Here is a 26,498-nt window from a genome sequence, read left to right on the forward strand (position 1 = left end):
TGAATACTGCTTACATAGCCAAATAAAATTATCACTAATGGTTCAGTTCGTTTATAGCTTGGAAAATACACTAATAATTATTCATGACTTGCTGTTTACATTCTGTCTCTCCTGCAAGCCTGATGGTTTGCAACAAAAAGTATAACAGCTGTCTTAGTACAGATACAGAGCACCCAGAGATAAAGGGGCAATTTGGGATGCGGGTTGAAAATTTAAATTGGAATTGTTGTTCAGCTTTCTAAACGATACATTTAAATTTCACCATGGTTTATGTTATATATATATATATATATATATATATATATATATATATATATATATATATATATATATATATATATATATATATATATATCCAGGTTATTCGATTACTTAAACAGATGTATCTCTTTAAAGAACCGCTCAAAGTAACTTGGAACCGCTTTGGCTTCTTCTACAGCCAATCGGATCAGAGCTCTCGAACAGAACAAAGACGTAACGTTTAATATCCTTGCAGTGAACCCGGAAGAAGTAAAGAAGCGTCTGTTGGTTACTCAGAGACGGGCAGCTAACCGGGAGCTGTGAATGGTTGGTATAACTGTAACTGTAACTGTAACTGTAACTGTAACTGTTATTGTTATTGCTAATCCAGAAATGAACTAGTATATATCTAAACAACCTCATAATCAGTATTTGTAAAGCGCAAGTCTGTTGGCTAAGGTTGGTTTTCTTATTAACTATCTTAAGAAATACGTTACAGTAATCGGTGAATTTGTGTGACATTGTTTGCAGTACATCGGTTGTGATCTCTTTTGACAAAAGTGGTAATATAATGTAGTGTCCACGAGAGGTTTACCTGAGGTACATAAAAAAAAAAAAAAAAAAAAAAAAAAATTCTAACACTAGATGGTACTGTATGTTGTGTCGAATAGTACGAGTTTTAGTTTGTAAACAATATACCATGCTGTAGGAAATGAGTCAAAATATATCTTTCAACAGTTATCCTAGACCTAATTGTCATAATTTGTATTAATCCATACAATTTTTTTATTTGTTTCACAGTTGACATTGGACTAGTTGGAACTGCAAAAAATAACATCTACGTATACAAGAGCTGTAATCATATAATGTAAGATTGTGTTGCCATTTTAGTTTGTATAGTGGCAAGTAGGCTACTTCAAATGATACACTCCCTCTAGCTCTGTACTTATTATCACTGACTGATTACACAACGTTTTATTTTGTCACTGGCAGTGGCACAAACGATTAGTAAAAATGTAAACAGATCCACCAAGAAAACGTATTTATTGTTTCAACACGTTTAAATACAATCTTTAAAGACTGAAAACGTGTTGTTATTTCTAAAACAAAAAATGTTATAGTTGTAATAAAAAGATAGGGGTTTCTAAATCTCCTTTTTAAATTACAGTACAAGTTTTTTTTTTAAAAATGTCTGCCATGAAAGATGAAACTGTTTCACCTGATGAACTACGAAAAAGGCTTTACCAGACATTTAAGAACCGTGGGGTTTTAGATTCCTTGAAGGTAGGTTCACTTTATTTGTTTTTTTTTTCTTTCAAATTAATGCATAAGAAATAATCTGGAAACACTTTGCAAGGATAGCTTATTATTAGTGTGACTGAATAATAGCATAAATGCTTGGATCACAGTGACCATAATGGAGTTGTAGAGGCTGCATGGAATACACAGCATCCTTTATAAGCAATCACTTTGTAACATGTTAATGGCATCTTCTTTTTTCAATGATTTCACAAAATTGATTTTACTATAATTCTCCTACTTCTGGAATATTTTTACCTAGACACAGCTTCGGAATCAGCTAATACATCAACTAAAGCACCCAGTGTTGAGTGGAGAGGTGCCCCCACAACCAATGCCTGTGGAAGCTGATTCTGTCCTGGTCCAAGCCTCCAACAGTTTGGTAGTAGATCACTTGCGTCGATGTGGATATGAATACTCCTTGTCTGTTTTCTATCCAGAGTGTGGTCTGGAAACAGATAAGGTAAGTCCTATGATTTTAAGTTTTGATTTTCTTAACATAAAAAGTAATTTTATTGTAAAATCAACATTTTATCCTGTTTTTTAAAGGTATTTTCAACAAGAGACCTGCTTCAGCTAATGAATGTCAGTCCTAGATCAGTGCTGTATAAATCCCTTGTAAGTTTAATTTATTTTAATGTTTTTTTTTTTTAATTTCTTGAGAGAATTGTGAAATGTACCTCCTATTATACTTCTAGTGTCTTTTTTTTTTTTTACAGACCTCAACTATGCAAAATGAAAATAAGAAAGGTATGGCTATTAACTTCTTTAAAAATGTTATCTCTGTTAGAAACTTTTATTTTTAAAAAAACAAACACCAATGATGTTTTAAAACTGCAGCATTCTACAATCAATTATCACCAATTATACTAGGACTGGACAAGGCAGATGTTCCTGAAAACAGTACCATACTTAAAGTCATTCACCAGATTTCCAACAATGTTAATCTAAAAAAGGCAACGGCCAACTTCTACCTCCTTAAATATCAAGTGATGTTCCTTTTTTCTTTCTTTTAGGTTTCCTGATGAAGCTGCTTATTGAGTTGACTGATCACCTGCATAAAGCGCGCCACGATGCAGATACACAGACAGACTCCACCCCGCATTACAGGGAATCGCTTGGTAAAGAATCCAATAGAAAAAGAAAAAAAAAATACTCAGTTGTTATGAAAGAAACTTTAAACAAAATGGGTTCATGACCAACCAATAAGTTTTATTTTTAATCCATTAGAATAGTTTGAATCCCAATAATGCCCAACAATGCTCCAGTACAATACTTGCTTTGCAATCTTGTATTTGTGTACATTCAATATTTGGTGCTGCAGGACAGATCTGTTAACATTTGTAGTACCTGACTTAAAATAAAATGCTAGGACATTTTGAAACAATAATAATAATAATAACAATAATAATAATAATGATACATGGTCAGTTTTAAAGATTTCTTTAAACAAGTTTTATTCTCTTATTTTTAGCTGAAAAAATGCAGCTGATTGATGACCAGTTTGCAGTTCTATATCAGAAAGGAAGCAGGTGGGAGTCTTTGGAAGCAAAACTTTCAGAATATCGGAAGGAAATTGAAGGACAGATTCAAGCAGAAATGGACCAAAAGGTGCATAGCTGGGGCAGATAAGTCACGACTTTGTAAAGCAATGGTTTTTCGTAAAGTATATTTGAGTATATTTATTAAAGTATATATTTTCCTGTGGTAATTTATAGAAAAATAAATGATCACAGAAAAATGCTGCTTGCGCTGTTTTTGTTTCAGCTGTCTGGCAGTGTCTTGTGAGTTAGCAGGTGTTTACTATGATAAGGGATTTAAAATGCTAGCCTGGTGTTTGTATTTTTTTTTTTTGTTATTACAAGGCATAAGGGTGCAGTGGGTTTGTGAATAAAACTGTGTTAAATTAATGCAATGTGTTTTTGGTTTAGTTACAACATTTCAAAGAGGTTGAACTAGCCAAACTGAGGATGGAGGAAAAGGAAAAATCCCACAAAGAAGTGTCAGAGTTGAAACGGGAGCTGGAGAGAACCTACCAGACTAAGTCTGATGCTTTGATTATCCGGGAGAAGAATTCTATTGAGCGACTGCAGAAGCAGCAGGAGGTACTGTACAGTGAGCAACAACCAAAGGAAGTGGAGTAGTCCAAAGCTAAATACACTTAAGATCATTGTTGTTTTAAAGAAGAGGCTGCAAAGAATGTTGAGCCACCACCAAGTTAACACTAAGTTAAAATAATCACATTTGGAATTTTTTGTTTACTAGCTGCAAAACAATTACGAACCCAATGAATTTAGTTGCTCCTGTTATATACAGCTTTTAAAATATAGAATATGTAATAGTTGGTTGCAGAATACTTATTTCAGTAAATGTAAAGGAATCATACACACCAGCTATAGCCAGTGCCCTGGTAATGAATTCCCAGATGTTCTACCTCATTGCCCTGTCTTTGTAAATTTTGTGTTCTTTTGTTATACAGCACAGGGTATTTTGATACTGCAGAAATGAACATTTATTTTGCCATTGTTTCCTGAAAAAAGGTGCACAAGGGAAACTGTTCCTTATTGTTCAGTTCCCAATCTGCTGTGTGACAAAATTGCAAAAATAGACACCAGTACTATTTATTTTCGTGTTCCTTCAGTGTCGACCCGTCACGTCGCAGACAGTGTGAATGGTTCATATTACAAGGTTTATTTATTTTTTATTTATTTTTTTGTGGCACAGTGTGTCGTACTAAACATTCACTTGTCACATCGTGTCTCGTGTGAATAGACCTTTATTTTTCTGACAGTAACACTACATTAGAATCAAATTCCTTTAAAAAAAACAAGTTCACATTTGTGTGCATACTCAGAATCTTTCTTTACAGGCTGGTTTGTGGAACTGTCAGGTGTCATTGTGGATAGATTTAAAAAAAAAAATAATTAAATAGGTTACATTGGGGTCAGATAAGAAACTGTTAAATTAAGGGTGGGAAGTTAGTGTATGTTGATTGCAAGCTCCAACAAGGGATGTAACTCTGTTATTGATTTTATTTCAGAATAAAAAGAGTAAAATGTCCTTTCTAAATCGATCTATCCACCATTTCAATGTGGAATGTTACTAATAATGTCCATACTTACATACATACAGTTTGATTCTTGGTCTTTGGTATTTTGTGGAGATTCCATTTAAAGACATTTTTCTGTTTCATTACAGATTGAGGAAAAAGAAATCTATACCCAAAGACAGTTGCTGCTGAAAGAGATTGAAACTCTAAGGAACAGAGATGCAGAACTGAAGCAAAGAACTGAAGCATTTGAAATGTAAATGTATTTGGTATCAACAGATAATGGTTGTTAAAATTGTATTTAGTCAGATAAGGAAGCTGTAAAACTAGATAACTTAAACACTATTTATACAACCTATATTAAGCGCAATCCTTTTCTTGTTGTGCAACTGAGCATTTAGGGATATTACCCAATTTTGCAAAGGGTCAAAAACCACCAACTGAAGTTTTTCTCTGTTGCATGGAAGTAAAACCCTGATTTTGGATAAGAATGCTTATATAACTCAGTTTGGTTAATTGAAACCAGGGTTACTGAAAATAAAGACCAACAATGGTTTACAAGTGTATTCCCCAAATGTGATTACGTTTAAACACATTTAGTTTAATTTAATGAACAAGTTTAGTGTGTTTTTGTTTTATTGGCATAATATTGTGCACATCGCTTACCGCCCATGACATAAATACCACAATTCATGTTTTTTTTATGATATATCTTCACGAATGCTTATTTCAATAAGAATATACTGTATATACATATGTCATTTTGTGTAATGTGTAATTAGTTTATGAAGGACAGTATTAAAGTAAACAGTATTTTTTTTATTGTAATGTGGCTTACAATACCGATGTTTTACTAGTGCTTACTAGTCAGTAATTTTTAATACATTTAAAATGTATGCATTGCTTACTTCATCTAGCTAGTTATCCTATTTTATTTTAATGCCATACTATTTGTCATGGTTTGTCGTGACATATCTTGCTTATAAATAAGATATCAGTAAAAATACTGTAGCTACCTGAACTAATTTGAAGGTACTGTGTGGTATTGTTATTTTTTACAAGGCAACACAGAGTAAGCAGAAGTACAGAGCTCACCCTTCGTGACAGTGTGCTGGGTGTAGAGAGGTGCATTCTTCATAGGCACTGCTTTTTGTTTTTTTGGGGGGGGGAAATTTAGCCACATGAGTGTTATAAACATAAATGTACAAACTAGAATTAACGTTGCAGTCTATTAACTACTTTTTGTATTTTTAGGAATTGTAAATTGCAAGAAGAGAAGAATAAGAGTATAGAAGAGTCTCTCAGACGGCGAGAGCTTGCAATTAAAACTATTGAAGACACCTATGATCAAAAACTTAAAAATGAACTGCTAAGGTATGTTTTTTTTATCTAGTTTATAAATCTCAAGTGTGCAGCCAACACTTTTAAAAGAACGGCAACATCTTTTTTTTTAAGGATCAAATAACAATACAAATATAAACAGATGGCATTCTTTGGTAATCCTATGCAAAAGCTGTGGTTGTTTATTCAGCAGAAAACTAGCCAGTTTCTGGATAATTACATAAATACTGCTCAGGAAAATAATATTTAAACCAATCGGGAAAGATGTATCTATTTTAAATATGAAATAATCCTTTCTCCAAGACGCCACCCCCATGACTTGATGACAACTTGACTATGTTATCCCTGGAGCTGCTTATTATTATTATTATTATTATTATTATTATTATTATTATTATTATTATTATTAATTAGTCATTTAGCAGACACTTATACCCAAAGCAACTTAGAGACTAGGGGGTGAACTATGCATCAACAACTGCTGCTGCAGAGTCACTTACAATAGGACATCGATTTTACCTCTCATCCGAAGGATGGAGACAAGGAGGTTAAGTGACTTGCTCAGGGTCACACACAGTGAGTCAGTGGCTGAGGTGGGATTGAACTGGGAACCTTCTGGCATCAAGTCCTTTTCTTTAACCACTGGACCACCAAGCCTCCTAAAGAACTCAAATGTTTTTGATGGTTTGGTTGGCCATGCAGGAAGTGTACATCCACTAGTTAAACAATCTATTTTATTGCTATGATACTCTGGGATACACTGGTCTGTTAGTTTTTAAAATGACTTAAATTACATTGATTTCTAATATCTTCACTTAAGCTATGTGCTTTCCGCTATCCTTGAAATAACCACACTTCCTGGCAAAAGTGCATTTGATTTATTTATTGTTATCGGGGATTTCCAGCTGAGGTGTTTTTGTACAGTCTGTATGATGGCTCAATATAGTAAAGACTTTTTCTGTAGTGCTTTGACCTTTTACATAAGAACATAAGAAAATTAAAAATAAAAAAAAAAACACAGGAGGCCATTTGGCCTATCTAAGCTCGTCTGGTTGCTAGTAGCTGATTGATCTCAGAACGTTGTTGTTGGGTTGGGTTGGGTTGCTATGTCAACTCGATTTGTCTGATTGCTCTTCTTTGGACTCTCCGTCACCAGAGTTGGACACAGTATACCAAGTGCGGTCTTACCAGCGCATTATACAATCTCATCATAACCTCCTTGGATTTTTACTCTGCCCTTTTGGCTATATAGCCAAGCATTGTATTTGCCTTTTTGATTGCTTCCCTGCACTGTGTAGTTGCTGACAGCAATTAATCTATTACAATTCTCTTGGTGTGCCTGTTCTAGTTCTGTCCCCTCATTTGGTATTTACATTTTTGCGACCGGTGTGTAACATTTTTTGACATTGAATTAAATTTGCCACGTTTCAGCCCAGTTCTGTATACAGTCTAAATCTCTTTGGATTTCCTGATTGGCTGTAAGCATGTCTGCCACTCCCCCAAGCTTTGTGTCGTCTGCAAATTTGACAAGTTTGCTGCTTATCCCCAGATCTAAGTCTTTGATGTAAATAAGAAACATGAGTGATCCATTTATAGAGCCCTGCAGCACCCTACTGAGTGCATTGCCCCAGTTTTACATGCTCCTGCTGTGATTCCCTGCAGGCGTATTAAACACTTACACAGGAAGAAGTAAAGTTCAGTGTTATGAGCGTGCTGTGCTGGAACTATCCTCCTTGGTGATGTGCAGAAAAACTTGCCTTTGAAAAAACCTTGGGTTATCCAGTAAGCACTTGCTGCTTTTACCAGCAGGTGTCACTATTGGACAGATTTAGCTGGAACAAGAGCAAGTAACATTTTACACAATGGTTTTCAACCTATGGTACCAGTACTGGTATGTGACAGTCTTCCAGCTGGTACACAGCAGTAGTTGTCTTTATGATGATGTGATTCCCCAACCACAACACTCACTTAATCGCGCTATCATAATGTATCAATCTGTTTGTACCACTGAACCACCGACAAAGAAAAGGACTCGGAGCAAGTCTGAGAAATTAAAGTCTGAGCTTTCAAAATGAATGATGGGAAACCTAAGGAGCCACTCTGTGTTGTTTGTGATGAAGTCTTGTCAAATAATTAGATGAAGCCGTCACATCCTCTGTGATACTTGCAGACAAAAAAAGAAAACTGGTTATAATGGGGTGGGTCTGTTTTACAATAGCCATTTAAGATAGCACATATTTACTGGTACACCTGATGGTCCCTGATGGAGACACTGGTACTGGAGATGAAAAGGTTGAAAGCCACTGTTTTAACATTAAATCTGCTGTCAGTAGGCTATTCTGTTTCTTACTAACTGCATATAATGAAAAAAGTATGATGTTTTATAAGGTGAGCCGCTGTTTGAAATGTCTAGACATACTGGGTCAGTTAACAGAGAAGAAAGGTACGTTTTTTAAGCCTTCAAGACATTTCCTCTGCCTTAATAGAGGGGCCAGATTTTGCTGCCTAATAAAAGAAAACATGCTGGGACAAAAACATATTTTTTATATACCAATTTGTCATGTTTAAATATTCTTTCATTTTAGATGAATATTGTTTCATTTAAATTGCCTGAAAATGTTTTCTGTATTTTACAGTTGATAAATACATCCCTGTACAAGTGTGTTATTTATCACAGCTGTTCGGTATGCATTACATACTGTATGCTGTAAAACCTGCAACACAGCAGCTACTTCACTCTTAACATTGATGTAGACATGTCATTATATAAGCCTGCGACAATCTGTGTGTTAAATTCAGGGAATCTGACTTGAGCTCCACTACTTACTTGCCCTTGTGCAACAAGCCATACAATATGTTTTTTAACCTGTCAAGTCAGTTGACAGAGAAGAGGTGATGCAATTGTCAAGGACGGGTTGATGCACATCCAGAGCTCAATTACATAATATAAACATCTAAAATAAGAAAGTGCATTTCAAGACATGAATTTTCAATACAACATTTCCTGTAGTCCTTGCATGTACTCATACAACTCAAGGATAGAAGTAGAAGGGTTTTAGTCCAGAGTTTTTGTGAGCTTAGTGATTCTTACCTCAGCTTGGGTGGGCCTATTTAAACTAATTAAAACCAGGATCATCTCAGATTTGCAACAGGAGCCTTTTACAACCCTACCTTTCAGTGATACAATAACAAACCATGCCTGCTGATAAACTTTATTATGAATTAGTTTGCCAACCCTGTAGCGCTGCATATGTATTTGCAAAAGTAATAAAATACAAATTTTTGATTGTTTTTTATGTGCTTAGGTATCAGCTTGAACTGAAAGAGGACTATCTTAAAAGAACTGAAAAAGTCACAGAAGATGAGAAAAGGAATAGAGGTTTGTTTAATATCTTGTGCGATTTATTAGAATTGGTCTAATATTTGAGTTATGCATACTTTAGATGTCACCACATGCTTTAAACCACTAACATTGTATTACTGTACTAATAAATCAATAGTCTCCTTTTACAAGTAAACGACATTTTGTACCAAACAAATTGGCAAAGGCTTGTTGTGTACATTGCTTTAATTACAATTAACAGATCCATGTCAATATCTGAACTTGAGATTTTATCTTTCGTGTGACCCTTTTTAGCTGACGCTGCACGTTTACGTGAGGAATCCGCGGTTATCAAGTCAAATAAAGAGGAACACAGGCATGCTTTAGCCGAATTAAGGAAACTTCAGGTAATTTATTTAAGATTATTGTCTAATTTAGTTTGAAAAAAAAAAAAAAAAATCTGGAAAACTGTACACTTTTAACATCAAGTGATTAAGAGAAAAGAAATCAGTTTGTTGCTTGTACACAGCTCTTTTATATTGCTTTGTACTTGGCTAAGCAACCAAGCTTTAACATTGGTCCTTTTTGGAAAATGACAAGCTGAGATTTAATGCCTCCATCTTCAAATCTCGGCTCATTCCAATTTTGATAAAACATGCTATGGACATTCCTTAGCACAGGTTTAATTTTGGTAAATATGTTCTCAGGCTGTTTGGAGAATATTTTCATAATGTCCACAAGCTCAAATCCATTAACTACCTTGGCTCATGTAGAAAGCACCCTTTTCTAAATTATATATATTATAACACACCAATTATTTTATAAAGCTAGTAAGAGTTGTTTCTCATTAGTTATGACTGTTTCATTTTCCTTTCACAAAAATGGTGCAAGTTGGATTAAAATAATTTGATTGACTAGGGGGAATGCTTCATAAATTCAGGTTGAAGATTGCTAGACCGTGTAATCATTCTATTGTGTAAAATGCAAATAGGAAGGTTTGATGTTGTTTTCTACCTTGTGTGTAGGTGGATTTGGATTCTGCTAGTTCCCAGATATATCTGCTAACGCAACAAAATGAGCTGCTGAAGGAAAGACTCAATGAGACTACAGACTACCCCCTGCTGAAGAGGGAGAGACTGGAGCTGCAGACTCAGTTAAAACTGCTAAAGAGGCAACTTGAAGAGGCACATGAAGAGAACTGCAAGCTCAGAGAAGGTTAGTCCATTGACATTTCAAATGATGTCTGTTTGGCTTTTACATGTTAGAGCTGGTGATGAAAAGTTAACATTATGAGTTTCGTTTCTGATGACGGGCGTGGCTTCTCCAAAATAAAAACCCAGTGCAAGCGTGTTTAGTGGCGCAGTGACAGAGCCCAGCCAATAAATGCTGAGTAGGTTGGGGAATCTGCTATCCAATCAGTTTGCAGGACATGTCTTCAGAATACCATTTCAGCGTAGTGTGGGTTTTTTTTTTACGTCTCTGCTTCATTTTTGCACCACAGAAATGGGGGCACTCACATTTGCGCTGTGATCATAAGACAGCCCTATATGTCTGTAAGTGACAGCCTAACCTGTAATTGTTCTGAAATGATGTGTAGTAAAATAATAAGCATCAATCCTATTTATTTATTTTTTTAGCCTTTTGTTTAGAATACATTTTCTTTGGTGTGTAAATTATTCACAAATGATAATACTAATTTATCTAAAAATATGAAATGACAACCTGAGCAAGACAGGTAAAAATAAACAACAAAGATGACTCAAAAATGTTTACACACTCATTCAAATGTTAAAATGGGTCCAATTCTATAAAGCCTTTCATATGTGTGCTTGTAATCCAACATTTCTTTAGCTGCGTTCGCAACTCAGTAATGGCAGAAATGTCACAAGTTTCTCATGGAAATCATTAGGAATATGAATGCATTGCCACCTCCTCCCCGTTCTGAAAAATACATCTCAGAACCATCATCTGTACTCATTGTTGTCATTCCCATACATTATCATATATCTTTCAATTTAGTATGTGTTTCAGACGGACAGAATTGCTACATTTTTAGGAGGACATGTTTTCCCTTTAAATTGGCAGTAAGAAAACACTATGATTATACTGATTCCAGCTGGGACTGGCATTGCTGTATGCTTTCCTGGAGAGGCACTGTCTGTCAATGTTCCATTACTTTGCAACAAACACTCTGCCACTGACAGTGCTGGGAAGCAAACTCAAAGCTTTGTGAAGCAGGGGGTCAGTGCACTAATGTGATGGGTTAGAAAGCCTTGATTATTGAGGGCAGAGTGCCAGGCCTGTGTAGTCAATGACTTGGTGCTCAGCATTCAGCTTGCTGCAGTCTCTCCTGGTGTGTGATTGATAACATGCTTCCTGGGTGAGAAGGAGATGGTTTAGCCAGTCCCATGGCGCTGCATTCACTTTGTAGTCCAAGTGCCCATCAGTTTAACCGTATTCTTGATATACTGTAAATCAGATCAAAATGTTGAAGTTCAACCTGCACTAAAACAACAAACAAACATAAAAAACAATTGTATTTGTTCCTGGGTGTTGTGAAATCACCATGATGTTCTCCAGTGATATTAGTATCAGTATTAGGTAAGAGTTGAGGTGTTTTGTTTTTTGGTATGAGATGGGAGCAGTCAGTTCAGTTGATCGAAATCAAAGTTGGGAAAAATAATAGTTTATAAAAGAAATTCTCTGGTGGGCTTTTAGAAACATTCCAGTCATAAACGAAGGACTTAAAATAATGTAACTTTATTCTAAACTATACTTATCTTAGTATTTTTTTTGTATGTCATCCATCATTTCATGGAAAGATGTGTCTTCATAAGTGCACAAGTGTGTAATTTAGAATTTTAGTATCCATCAAATAAAATGAAGCCTGAAGTAAATATTGTACCCTCACTGCTCCTGCATCCTTTTTTTTAACCTTGCTGTTTATAAGTTTGAGACCAAAAGAGCCTTTAGTTGTATGTTAATGAGTCAGTTCGATAACAATTAAAAGGGTTTGTACCTGTATTGCTGCTTATAGTGTATAGGGTAATCAACTAAAAAAGTCCTTGGTAGACTGTTTACTCATAACATGTATTTCTTTTGTTAGAATTTAGATGGCCCACGTCTGAATACTTGGCTCTCCAAGCTGAGTTGAGGAGAGTAGCAAATGCCAGAAAACTGGACGAAGAGGAATTTGAAAGTCAGAAACAGGTGTTGGAGGGGCAGCTACAAAAGGAGGTACATAATCACTCGGAACATCTTCATGTCTTTTCCAGTAAACAAACATGTCTGTCTGTAATATACTAATATAAAACAAATTCCAATCCATAGGTTGAGCACTCTGCACAGATAAAGACCCAGCTTATAGAATGTGAGGAGAGAGCACAATGGCTAACTACCCAGGCTGAAGATGTGAAACTCCAGCTACGACAGACACAGCTAGGTTTGTGGTTTTACCATGGAACCCAACCTGCATAACAGGACTCGTGTACACACACACACACACACACACATATCACATAAAAATACATTACATATTTAGTTTATCCATATATAGAGAGCTACCTGACATTTCTTTGCTTCTTGAAGCTACAGAGCAGATATAGTAGAAAAGTAGATGTTTCTCTGAATTCAGAGGTTATACAGTCTGAAATTATTCTTTTGAAGGTATTGCAGCATACATGTGGTGTCCTTAATTGAGCTTCCATTATGGCAGTGCCCAGGGGTGCAACAGCTGAGTTAGGCACTAGTGTTGTGGCTCACAGAGCCGCTGGGGGAGACTTCTCTGGGCTCTGCAGGCTGGTGCTCCAGCAGCGTAGTTTCGTATTTCTTTCACGCTGTCTATGCTCCAGTTAGTCTGATTGGATATATACCCCTGCGGCCACTGGCTTTATGTATGTAACAATAATTGTGCGTTCATTAAAAATGTCTGTGTAAGGTGGAACCATGCTGGTGGCTCAGTTTGAAGAGGAATCTCTAGCTACACACTGCTTTTAAACTCTAATTAATAAAGGTTGTTGAGTAATTTAACATGTACATATGGCATGAGACCTAAAGCTAGCACTGTTAACTGTATCAAAGTAAAGCACTTCCATTCACTATATAGGTCTCAAATGTTGTAGCAAACATGTAATTTTAAAACATCATATCAGATACTGCACAAGGTTAAAGAATGATTTCCCTGTTTGATTCCCTTACCTTTCAGGAAATCTGTTACTGGTTGACATCCTAGGTCAGAGGTCTCCAACCCTGGTCCTGGATTGCCCGTGTCCCTCCTGGTTTTTGTTCTAGCTGCACGCTAAATTTAATTATTTGGACAAATTAAGATTCTAATAAGCACGTAATTGGTCCAATTTAGGGTACAGTTGGAAAAGAAACCAGGAGGGACATGTCCTAGGTTATTTCATTTCAGCAGCGTCTTCCGAGTCAAAGCTTGTTACTGGCTGAAAGCATGTCAGTCAATAGGGGAAGCAGCTGGTTGGTTAATGACAGGAAAGAAGCCAGTGAAGGGGTGGGATCATTTCAGTCTCCAGGTGAAAAGACCATGAAAGTGCAACACTATCTGGAAGAAAGGCCTACAGAGATTACCAAATGTAGTACCATATACCATGTTCTGAAATAAAAATACATGTTTGTTAAACCATAGGTTTCTTTCAGAACTGTATATTTGAGACCTCTATAGTGAATGGATGTGCATAACGTGGAACATGGTATGTTTGTTAGCACAAGCTTGATAATGCCTACAATTATTGCCAATCATCTAATCAAAACACCAAATTCACCAAATTGAGAGTAACAGTAGTTACTCCTGGCAAGTTAGAATAATGGGCGCAGCAACTATCGTGACTATATACAAAACTGAAATTTATGGGAAATCTAGGGTATCGCCACAACTATTGTAATTATTTGAATGCCATTCTACTAAAGTTGAAATCATCTTGTTCCTCTTGTTCTTCATTGCCCCCTTGTTGAAGAAGCAAAATGTAGTGTCTATATTCATGAAACTTGATGTACTCGTAGAGATTTTTATGAACTAGAAAATTTGAACTGGCACTATTAAAATTAGTCAATAAAGCTAAGTTTGGCTAGAAACCCCCTGCCCACCCTCCCTGAAAACTTGGAAGTTATCATGGCCTTGCAGTGTCAAAGCACTATGACTAAGAATTACTATCTTCTTGAGGCATAGATTCAAATCATTTCAAATTTTTTTCCCACTCCCCCTTTTTATTTTTCATTCTTCTTGCTAATAATCGATGGGTTCAATTGACATGATTTACCATCTTCTGTCAACTCCAAGTATTTAAATTCTCAGTAATGTCCTGCTTTTTCCTGACACCTTACCTTCTCCTTTCTCTTTTTCCTTCCTGCATGGCATGATTTCCTGCAGCTCTGGAGAATGAAGTTTTCCGCAATCCAAAGCCCTCTCTTGTTGACCGCTCTGTCCTTGACCTCACAGCTGATAAGGTTGTGCCCCCTGATATTTATGTAGATGGTCCTTTACTGATGGGCAGGCCAGTGCCCGAGGATGTCCTCTTCGAGCCTGTCGGCTCAAGGTCGTGCAGATATTCCAGGACTTGCACTGTGTCCCAGGATTCGGGTACTGAGCTAGTGGCTGGTGCCAAGGCACGAATTAAGGAGCTAGAAAAGGAGGCTGAGTCTTTAGAAGAGGCCTACAGGAACTACCAGCACAGGGCCATTAAAACAGCCATATCCGGCACTCAACCAGCTAGACCTTGGTCTCCCCCAGAAACTCTCCGTATTCCCAGAAGGAGCCCATCTGCCTCCCATAGCCGAGTCACATTCGCAGACGAGATGCTTCCATCTCAGGAGCTTCATCTGATGGCATTAAGAAGCACGCTGTACGATGCACTGAACCTGAATGGAGCTGGGATGCAAGGACAGGAGACCCCATCTGTGCAGAACTCCTTGCCTCCCAGACGACTCTCCTCTACGCCCCTTTCACTGTCCGACAGACAGGAAAGCAGAAGGCTTTTGGAAGGTATGTTTTATATTGTTTCATAGATCATGTTGATATATAGAAGGATCACGTCATTCTTGCAATAAAAAATAACTTGCTTTGCTTGATGGTTTCAAAAGGAACAGAGATTGTGCAACCATTTTAACTTCCGGTGTTCCTTTGAAATAAATGTTTTCCATTTGAATGGACGTTGAAGTACACAAACATGGTGGTTAATTCGGAGTGTTAAATTTGTCAATTTTTCCGCCTAGATTTATGCTTTTTCTTCCAATAGATCTCTGATATTTCTGCTTTATTTGTCGTATGCAACTCAAATGTTTATAAGTTGTATTCTTTAAATTTGGGATGGGACCCCTGCACAGGATGGCAGTTGCATCTTTTTTTCTTTGCTGAGAAGAAAAAACATTATTTGCTGTGTTATGAGGGTAACTCTAAAAATGAAGATCTCTACATGGTAGGTACAAAATGATTTCTCAGTGGATTGTGCTCTGTTACTGTTTACAGATCAAGAGGGTTCATTTCTTGCACCCTGTCACCACTCCCCTGAACGGCAGATATCTCCAATTCCTTCCAATGGATACTCTTTAACTGTTGTCCATGCTGCTGACACAAATTCTCCTGGTAGACCGTCATTGAAAAGCACTGCTGGAGAACACAGCAGGTAAAGTAATCCAAACTTGAGGGTCTTAAATGAATGTCTGCTTGTTCATGACATGATAATGTTCTCCTGAAATGCTGTATACAGTAAAAGACAAGAATGTGTTCTTAGTTGGTTTTCTCAATGCATATTTTTACAGTGTGTTTTCCCAGCATTTTGTATTGTTCAACCATAAAGGCCATGTGCATTTTATCCATCATTTATACAGATATTGGTTGGATTAAAACATGTCTTAAGTTATGATCTATGTGAGGGAGGAGACCCTCACATTTGTCTCAGTATGTATCTGGACATTTTCTGCAAATTGTTTTTAACTGTTTGTGTATTGTGTTGCTGAACCTTGGGTCTAGTAAGGAAAATAATAAAAACAAAATTCACTTACCTGGGGTATCAGGACTGGAGGCCTGTGGTTTGGAAGGGTGCACACTTCCAGAACAATGTATTGCAGTACTATTGTTAAGCTAAAATGAACAACAGTTATTTTAATATGCATGTTTTTGATATGCAATGGTTTGGGCAACCTGAGTTGGGTGTGGTGGTAAGGTCCTCCATCTTGACAGGAAGTGGGGAACCAGCCATGTTGGTGAGGGAAGCTTTTATTGACTTCCCTGGGTACTGACTTCCTGTAGCAGGGCTGTACCTGTAGAAGATATTGATAGGGGGGGGGATAGTTGATTTTAATTATTTTTCCCTCTGCTTGTTTTTAAAGCGTAGTATTAATGCATGTGTTAGATTAATGTTTAGTATATATACATATTCATTGATTTTGTTTCTTTTTGAATACTTTATTTATTCTTGATAATTGTTTGCTGTTTTGTTCTTATATAACCACCTGCATAATGGTTTATTCTGGGGGGAGGGGTAGGCCTGGAAAGGTATAAAGGCTGTCAGTTGGTTCAGTCAGGATCTTCCTTTTGTGTAGATCAGAGAGCAGTTTTGCAGCTCTATGGTTGGACTAATTTATTGAAGTCAGTACCTGTGACTAGGTGACTATAAATAGTTATTTTTGGTTTCCACTATTTCTTTCTTCAAGTTGTTTGATATTTGGTTCAATTAGCTTTTTGTTTAATTATTGTTCTTAAATAAAAATAATTGGTTTTACACCAAACTTCTCTGTGCTCTGCGTGCTTCCCTGCGAATCAACACCAGCCGCTGGCTGCACTCTCCAACAAACATTTATTTCCACGAAATATTGAATTATTGAAATATTTTTAAATGTGACACGGTAATTAAGGTGGTGCACTGGTGGGCTTAAATTTGCATTATGTACTGTTTGATCTTCTGCTGGCAGTTTGAGATTTCATTTTTTATGTTTTGTATATATCCCTCAGCTGTATCTGATTCTGCAAAAAACAATATAAATAAAACCCAGAAAGACACTTTGTACATTGCCACCTCCAATACAAGCCACCTGTTTCCTTTTTGAGTTCTTATTCTTTCTCAGTAAGCATTTATGACAGCAAAACGTCTAAGTAATTTACAGGAACTTCTGATTTGTATTCTGCAGTGACAGAACGTCTTTGAAGAATCACTTCATTTTTTTGCCTCACGCAGTTCTGATCTGTGGTTTTATCAGAAGTTACATCTCTAGTTGTGTCCATCCTATGGATTTCACAGCCCGGTCATTTTTATGCACTGTTTTTCACTTGTGAAAACTGTGTACCATAGACTTCTGAATAATGTGTTGCTTAAGGGAGTTCAAAAGAAGATTAGTAGTATTCTTTCTTCCCCAAATAAATCCATGAAGATGGATGAATTGGAAGACCAGCAACAGTACCAGATGGTTAACTATCATTTGTTATAAAACACAATCTCATGTCGTAGTGTACTTGCTCCGACATCACTCATTAAACAAAGCTCTTACTGTTTGTATGTCTATCGTGTTTATATCCTGTGAAATAGATTCCTGTTCCAGTTTTCCTAATTCTTAGTACTTTAACCTATCCACAGCTCACAAAAAAAACTTGAAGAGGTTTCTAGCCCAGATTCTTCACCACACCCTGAAAAATTAACATTTGAGGATCTTGCAGAATCTATGGAAGGTAATCCTTTTTAATGATACATTTAAATTCTGATTTGGTCATTGTATGTACAGTACAGGTAAAGTCTAATCTTTCAACTGCTGCCCACGTGATGTAAAGAGGCATCCATTGGATGCACAGTATATTTTCATCCATTTATATATCTTTCTTTTTTTAATGTACATGGCTTCTAATACCTATAGTGAAAGTATTTCTGCATGAATACTTCTGTCGTTTTTCTTGGCACTTGAGGATGATTAAACTGACACCTTAACCTTCCCTCCACCTAAAACAGCTATTTACAGTTGCTTAATAAAAACAACAGAAGTCTTCTCAGCTGGTTGCTATGCCGAGCTGTCATGATCATTTATCTTGAAACTCATTCAACGGTACCGGACAATGTGGAAAGGCACTAATATTAGAGGAATACAGATTCTTCCGTAAAGGCCTTGCTATTTAAATGCATTTTTTTTGCATCACCAAGCGAGGACCTAGGCATATTAAACATTACCACCTCAATCAAAATGCTGTGTAAAGTGCTGTAATAATCATATTTATAACAGAAGATGTATATACTATATATACTAGAGAATGGACTTCATCCCCACCCCCCTCAATCTTGGAATGGTTGTACACTAGTAAGTATCTCTACCATCCCACATGTGGAAGCAAGGGAAACTATATCTCAGAACTGTTCAACTCATCTTCTGTTCATACTCGCTTCCTGAACCTCTGGCCCTCACAGACAAGTGTGTCTACAAGCATCTCATCACAATGCCCTCAAAGGCTTGTTCTGCCAAAGTCTGATTATTCACAGCAATCTCATCTCCTGTTTACTATAAATGCCTCTCTCCATCCTGTGCTCTGATCTTAGGACCACAACTCTTTAACCACACCCCTCTCCGCCTATGGGCCAGGGTAGCTTGCACAAAGATTGTTATCGCTGTAGCCAGATTGCGTCTATTTTTCCTTTGACAGTAAGTCCTTCATATCATAGCACACAATTGCCACATTATACTAGTGCACTCGGGAAGCCGACTATTTTATAGTAGTGTGGCATTAAGTCAGTACCAAAAAAAACATTTAGCTTGTTTTACAAGACAGTACAGTAATATCAGTTTTTACAGTTCAAACTGCACCTATGCAGCCACAGAAGGAAGACAAAAAAGAACCCAAAAACACCAAGCAGATCAAATAGAAATTTGCAGAACATACCGAAATTATACAATCATAACTACGGTTATCATAACGTCCATTGTACTTTCTAATAGTTATGTGGAGACCAAACTGTTTATTGGCTGAATACATATATCTAAGACTTAATAGTCGAAAATGTGTTGATGATAATCACTGATACACTGACTGTTTTTATTGTCAGTTAGTAAGTCTTTAGAAGTTTGAATCTAAAAATGTCACTTATGATATAGTCTGTGAGTAGTAGCAAGATTTCCTTTGCAAAGTTAGATAACAATGTTTGGAATGTGTAGCTTTTTTCATTTGATTAAGTTTGAGATGTGTTACAGATCTATATCTGGACTTGATTTTAAGTGTAAAAGTAAAACTATTTTAGGTCTCAGATACAAAATCTTTGTACTTGCAAGATATTGGCTAAAGGCCATAAATTAGAAGCAAGAGTGTGTTAAGTGTCTGTGTTTCCTAAAAACCTGTAAAGTGGAAGAAACATGGAATAATGTCTCCTTAATAAAGTGCTGGCTATTTATGTATTCTGTGTCCATTCCCTCGCCCTCCTCCATTATAGTAAAAAAATAAAGAGGCCATTGTGCTACTTTCTTTTTAGATCACAGTGACATTCCAGAGCAGCTTGAGGACGATGTGTCCCATCAATCTGAGGACCGGATGAATAGGCTCAGTGTCACCACCCCAGAGCCAATAGCTGTTACCTCACTGCAAGACCACAGTGAGTGCTTGTCCAAAATCTCGATTTCAGTGCCCATTACATACAACAGCAACACAATTAAGCATTTTGGAAATGTTATAATCAGTGTGTGCTTCATCAGTAACAGCTTTTTTCCCAGGATTGAAATGCTGCATAAAATGACTGGGCTTATATAAATAATACATTAGCAAAATCCTTAAAAGAGTATTACATAACATTTTAAAATCAAATTCCCTACTCTTAAGCCCCTTTCACACTGGCACTTCTGCCCGGGTACGGACCCAGGTTTTAGCTACATAGGTCACAATCCCACGTAGTGTGAAACTACGTACCCGGGTTAACCTGGATCCCAGCGACCCATCTCAGGATGTGGGTTGACACACTTTGACCCGAGTTGAGCGAGACAAAATGCAGACTCCACTTACATGGTTTGGATTACTTTTGTTGAGCAGTACATGGTAGTTTAGTACATTGTAACCACAAGGTACTACTGTAAACAGGTAAGTATATGCTTTAGTGTATTGAAAACGTAATGTTTTACTGAACATGTGGAACTGTCTGCCTTTTATTATACATATCACTATATACTGATGAACAGGTAGACAGTTGTTTTGTTTTTTTTCCTCACATGATCAATATGTGTAAGGCAATACCTATGACTTAAAAGGATTTGCCCATTGGTGTGATATGAATCATTTCAGTTTTAAATTGAGGTGAAAAAAATCTTTCCATTATAATTTTACAGCAATAGATCTGAAAATGACAGAAGGGGGAGAGAGACAGAAGAGGGAGGACAAAGAAAAAGAAGAAGAGAGAAAATGGGAACTGGAAAGAAAGAATAGAGAAGAAAAAAGACTACAGGAGAGGCAAGCAGCCTGGGAGAGAGAGCAGAGGGAACTGGAACGACTAGAGCAGGAGAGAGTGAGTTCATAATATACAAGTCCTAGCCATCTGTATCGAGAGATAGCAACCTCATTCAGAGACATCTGTGCTTGGTCTGCATCCACACATAAAAAAATAAAACAAGCGCAGGTGGTGGGTTCTAATGAAACTGACTGTCAGGATTTTTTTACATTTCCTCAAATGTTTATATTAAGTCAAATTAAACTTCCCCATATTGCATCCAGAGGATTTGCTTAGCTATTAAGGCATTCACACATGCCATATTTTGACAAAAACATGTTGGTCCTATCGCTTCACCAGGATTGTGACCATTTTGTGTGACTCACTGGGTTCAACCAATTTTAGGCTGTTTAAGGTTAACATAAATGCTGCAACATGCTGGAGATAATAACCCAGTGCATGTGTGACCATTAGGAACTGCTTCAACAAAGTCAGCCTTCCATCTAGAAATAACAGTTGCTTACTGTCCATAAATGCTTAGTATGGGTTGTTTTTGTGTTCCGTGTAGATCCTGTGGCCACAAACCACTAGAGAACAGTTCCCTATCCAAGATGATCCACGCATATAAGATCTGAGGAGATAAATGGTTATCCTCAGACACTTGTAATTGTTATTTCCAAGTTTAAATGGAAAAGGCTCAATCTGCTTGTAAGGAACAGTAATAGTGCTAGTTTTTTTATAAGGACAATGTGTGTTGCCTGTTTTTTTGTATTAATACAAAACTTTTACTAAATTCAAAAAACTTATAACAGGAGTATTTTTTTATTATTATTATTCTTTATTTTTTTTAACAAATCAATTGATTTGTTTTTAGAAGTTGGTTGAAAATTCACAACATCACAAAGACAAAAAAGGAGAAACGGAAGTGGTGAAGACAGAGTCCAAAATGTCTGAAGCAGAAGACAATTTTTCTGGCAATAATTCTGATCCTGTTGAAAAATACCTGAAAATAGTAAAGCAGCATAAAGAGCCAGAACTGGACCAGGTACAGTACTGCTTGCATCAAAGTTTTATACCAGAACCTTGCATGCTGTGAAGCTAGGTAGCACCTTGCATGAAACTGGTAACTACTGCTCTACACATAAAGGTATTATAGAATTCTCGGGGACTGCCCAAGTGTAACAGTAGTCCTCTTGTCCAGTCTTTGTTTTTACTGCTGCTTAATGGAACAAAAACATGTCCAGGCTTGCTTTGTGAGGACCATAACTCTCTGTTTAATGGAAATGTGTATTCACTTGTGTTAAATTCTGAAATAATACAATCAGTATATAAATCAAGACAAATCTTTGGTGCAAATATAATTACCATCTTTTTATGTAATTTTGAAACTGTTTTTTCAGAGTTTGAGGAGGGAAGCTGCAGAGCAAAGCTCTATTCATGATAGACTATCTGATGAAAAAGATGACAGGTACTGTGTGAACATCTTGACCCCATGTTTTTGCTTAGTGTTTCCAGACCTTTTAATAAAATTAATTAACTGGAACAGTGGCATTTACAACTAATAATAGTACTATTGGATCCACTGACTGGAACTCCAATCGGCTTTCTATTGTTTTTTGGGTTTTTTTTATGCTATTGTGTAGACACAATGGGCTCTATTCACATAATTGTAATGACCGCAAGTTTTCGTTTTTTATAAACATTCTCTTAGGTTGCTGATAATAAACACTTGAACTGCAAATTAACCAAAATGGGCTTCAATAAAACAGGTCTTAACAAAACATTCCTTAAAACAGTTGTGAATAGAGCCCATTATTTCTGTAGTAAGTTTTTTGGGACTTTATGGGCATTTCACTGTCCTGGCAAGCAAGAATAATTAGAATTAAAATAATTAAAAGTTTTAGTCTTTTTTTTTTTTTACTTGTTTTGGAGTTTTCTATCAGCAGGAACAAGTTAAAGCTCCTGGTGTTTTTTTTCTTCTTTTTCTTGTAGTATTGCTGGCATTTCACATGAAGATGCAAATGAGGATTTCTGGTGAATCTTTTGTGCATGTACTGTCTGGACCTGGGTATGATGTTCATGTATTAATTTTACAAGGTTTATGTATTTGTATTTTTGTGACTTTTTAAATGTTCCTTTTTTAAATATGAAGATTCATAGTGTGATTTATATGTGTACATGTAAACAATAAAAAAGCACTATTCTAACCTTTATCTTAAATTGTCATGCATACAGAGAAAAGTGTGAGTTCTATGGATTTATACCATGCATGTGTGACTCAACATATTTGTCCAGTTCATCCCAAATGGAGTAAGGTGTCCCTGTTTTATGAATTGTTAAATAATTCATAGTTTACCAATCAGCTGCTGTCCATATGGCTCTGCAGAAAAAAAGATTATAACACTCTTGGAACAAGATAGCAATATTACATTGGAGTGTTCCAATACTTTTGCCACCCAAGGCGTACTCTACCCCTGTACCATGATGCTGTATCTTCTCTGCAGCATCTTACCAGGCTAGCATCCACAAAGAGGATTATGCATTTTTTTCTGAGCCTTGCCTTGCCATCTGGATAGCAGTTGATAAGAAGGGTTTATCTCACAGCAAAGAAAGCAATCAGCAGCTTGCCTTCAGACTCTGCAGTATCTATTTGGTACAATGAAGGGTATTACCCTGTCCCATTTACCAGGTGATTTTCTTTGAGTTGCAGAAGACAAAAATAAATAAATAAGTGATTAACCCCAGATTAAAATGAACACAGATATTCAGTCAATTCAACGAACAAAATTCAATAAAACTTTCTACCGGCACAGTATATACCGGTAAGTATTTTAAATTAAGGGCTTGTAGAATTTCAGGACAACATTAGGCTATTGCAATAGTATGTTTTAGGAGTCCAGTGAGTGTGAGTACCCTGTGTGTCAGTCAACACTTGATAATAAAGTTACTTGGTGTATACTAGTAACTGTCAACACCTTGATGGGCTGAATTCGTTTTTAATTTTGCAGATGTGTTCTGTTACCATATGATAAATAATTCATGATTTATACACTTAATTCAGCATGATGATGTTCCTGTTACATGTATATGAATGTAAGTTAGGTTTTCTTTGACATTCACTTTCATTGTGATTGGGGTTCCATTGGCCGCATATTGATATCAGCCCTTCACATTTTTCATTCAGATTCTGGACATTAAAAAAGAAAAGACCAAAGCACTTGTCATATATGTAATAGCTAGAACTAAAGGATTACTTTTAAGAGAACCATCTCCCTTGCTAGTATAAAACCTCAACTTCGTCTGTCTGATTTGATCTATTTGGAAGACCTGTTATCTCATACACTCTATGCGCCCAATAGTTATTCCTTTAACAACTGTCTTTGAGCTGCACAATGTATAGCTAATGAGAAATAAAGAATCACTATATAAAAATAAGAAATGCTAACCCAAAGTGTTTTATCTACAAATGTTTAATAACTGCTTGAATAAAACCACAAGGAAACGCTTGGCACTCATAGAAAATATTGATTTACTATTCGGTTTCAAAATTGGTACCTTTTGACTTTTTGAAAAAAAAGAAAATACAATAAAAAACTAAAAACTGCCATGTTCACTAAAAACATTTAAATGTATCTCCGTTAATAAAAGGATGTGGGCAAACGCTGCCTACCATAGTTTGTCAAAACAAATGACGACACATCACCTGTATTACTGCATAAACAGTTACTCTCTTCCATGCAATAACGATTTAACACTAAGATATTCCAGTACATCTCTTCTACCTAACATAAAACAGAGTGTACATCAGTAACACAAGTCCGTTTTTTAACCTTTACACATCTGAACAATATTGACAAACATTTTCAGAGATTATTAAAGAATTATTAATACAATATTTTAGTGGTTTTCATACCAAATACATAGCAGCAGTAAAACCAATAACATTTTTTTAAAAACCAAAACAGCATATTCCTGATGCTTTAAAAGATGCATGTATTACACAATCAACACAAATTATGTGTACAACAGGCAAGGGCTGAAATACCTTAGAACTTCCATGTGCCAGTTGCTGGCTATAAACATTCAAGCATCCTGCTTTGGCTGTCTTGGCTGCCTTTGCAGCTAGATGAAACCCAGCTTTGTTTGGGTATGTTAGCAGTGATAGCTGGAGTGGTACTGGAAGGTTACACTGTGAAGAAATAGGAGTGTTTCTCCATGGTTTCCATCAGCCTTACTTAAAGGTGTAGTGGTTAAAGGCGCTTAAAGATTGGGGAGGTTGTGGATTCAATCCCCATTGGTTGACTCTGCTAACGTACAGTACTAAAGTTTAAATTAGTACCCTGGGTTATGCTTGCCATATGTTGAGATGGTAAAACCTGCTAGGTTAAGGGACCCAATAGATAATGCTGGAGTGAAAACAGGTGCTACAGGCTTCTTGTAATCCTGCAGAGCCCAAACTCAGCCAAGTTGTGAGGGAGTAGAGATGGATTTCCCTACAAATCCCCTTATATGTTGTTTAGGTTACAGATGACTGTTTAAACACTTCAGTTTGTGTACAGGTGTTTTAATTGGGTTAGGCAGTTTTGCTACCGTGCAAGAACATTAAGTCATTTTTATTTCTGCTTTAAAAAAAACCTACTTGTTTCTGTATCGGCTATCCATTTTCTTGGGTAAACGATATGAACTCATTTAAAATAAAGAGTATTCAACCTGTTTAAAGGAAATCAGTTTGACAGTTTCCTACATGCAGAGGTAGTTTTTCCTCCGGGTCTTACATCAGCATTTGTTTTACCATGCTGAGTGTTCCCATGGAACATACGAAAAATGGAAAAAGGAGATCAAATGGAGGTGCCCCAAAAAAGACAAAGTAGTAGTAGTGAATCCTCCTGAAATCCTGAAAATCTTATTATGCCTAAGCCTTATGCTAAAGAGGTATTAATCTACCTATCTAGATCCCACCCCCAATCCCCCAAACAGGAATGCATGCAGGGTTGATTTTTTATGGAATGTTGCTGCAATATGATTTCTTACCACTGCGTTCTCATTTTGCTTAAATTCAAGACTAAACATACAATGACAATCGTGCATGTAGAAATAACACATTGCATTTCATTTTTTCCCCCCTTTAAACTGGTTCATGTGTAAGGCGCATATATTGTATTGTGAATATAATCTTTAATGAAAGATGAAGGAACATTAAGCTCAGAAGAAGCTACACTCTTTTTCTTTTTATTTAGCAGCTGTTAAATTTGCTAAAGTAAGAAGAGCGTGCCGTAAAGCAGCTGAACATGTTTTTTGTTTTGTTTTTGTTAAGTAAAAAAAATAGTGCAATGTTTTACGCTTTACCAGTACAGGCTGGTTAAGAAAGGGTGAAAGTCTACACGCAAAAAGAAATATTCAAATTGGCATACTTTTGAATATATATTTTGTTATAAAACAAAATAAAAAATATAACACAAAAGGAGGTTCCTACAAACTTTTCCAAGAGAGTTAGTGTAGAAAGCAACATTATGGATTAGTCTGTTAGGGGGACCCACATTAGCACTGCACTGCAGAGGGCAGTTTGTATAGTTATCATATCTGAATATTATCTTGTTGAATTACTATGGTTGGTGAATGTAGAATATGTTATGTCCTTATGTGTAAGAACTGAGCTGTTCCTTTGATCGGGACTGGATGTCTTGCAGCTCTTGCTCTTCCTTCATTTTGATGTCTTGGTACACATGCATGTGACTTGCATCCTTTAAGTAGGCCCAGTTTGCTGACAGTATCATGAGGAAGTGAATCTGGAAGAGAAGGGTGAGGTTGATGGCTAGTAAGCATGTCAGGATGCAAAGCAAGCTACTAGACA

General features: G+C 36.4%; 2 protein-coding genes across 4 annotated transcripts in view; one reads left to right on the forward strand and one right to left on the reverse strand.

Moving 5' to 3' along the window:
* Window positions 1–463: 463 nt before the first annotated feature.
* Window positions 464–24,155, forward strand: LOC117406067 (centriole and centriolar satellite protein ofd1). 2 transcript variants are annotated; one of them, XM_034009798.3, is made up of 24 exons: window positions 464–567; window positions 1,042–1,108; window positions 1,409–1,524; window positions 1,802–2,002; window positions 2,089–2,157; window positions 2,259–2,289; window positions 2,556–2,660; window positions 3,014–3,150; window positions 3,471–3,644; window positions 4,738–4,844; window positions 5,843–5,962; window positions 9,235–9,308; window positions 9,567–9,658; window positions 10,277–10,466; window positions 12,358–12,488; window positions 12,582–12,693; window positions 14,638–15,249; window positions 15,733–15,889; window positions 17,837–17,928; window positions 19,706–19,825; window positions 20,550–20,725; window positions 21,522–21,692; window positions 22,048–22,115; window positions 22,640–24,155. In XM_034009798.3, the coding sequence occupies exons 3-24, from the start codon at window positions 1,429–1,431 to the stop codon at window positions 22,683–22,685; spliced, it is 3,081 nt and encodes a 1,026-aa protein (XP_033865689.1). In that variant the 5' UTR covers window positions 464–567; window positions 1,042–1,108; window positions 1,409–1,428; the 3' UTR covers window positions 22,686–24,155. The 2 variants fall into 2 exon arrangements, with proteins under 2 accessions (XP_033865689.1, XP_058886120.1); XM_059030137.1 differs by having other exon boundaries at window positions 524–699.
* Window positions 24,153–26,498, reverse strand: part of LOC117406068 (neuronal membrane glycoprotein M6-b) — a 46,446-nt gene continuing 44,100 nt past the window's right edge. For both annotated transcript variants that reach the window (XM_034009800.3, XM_034009799.3), the window contains exon 7: window positions 24,153–26,433. In XM_034009800.3, the coding sequence (XP_033865691.1) occupies window positions 26,284–26,433 (150 nt within the window). In that variant the 3' untranslated portion in view covers window positions 24,153–26,283. The remainder of the gene's footprint in view (window positions 26,434–26,498) is intronic.

Source organism: Acipenser ruthenus, chromosome 9 (assembly GCF_902713425.1).
Source record: "Acipenser ruthenus chromosome 9, fAciRut3.2 maternal haplotype, whole genome shotgun sequence".
Taxonomy (NCBI): Eukaryota; Metazoa; Chordata; class Actinopteri; order Acipenseriformes; family Acipenseridae; genus Acipenser; species Acipenser ruthenus.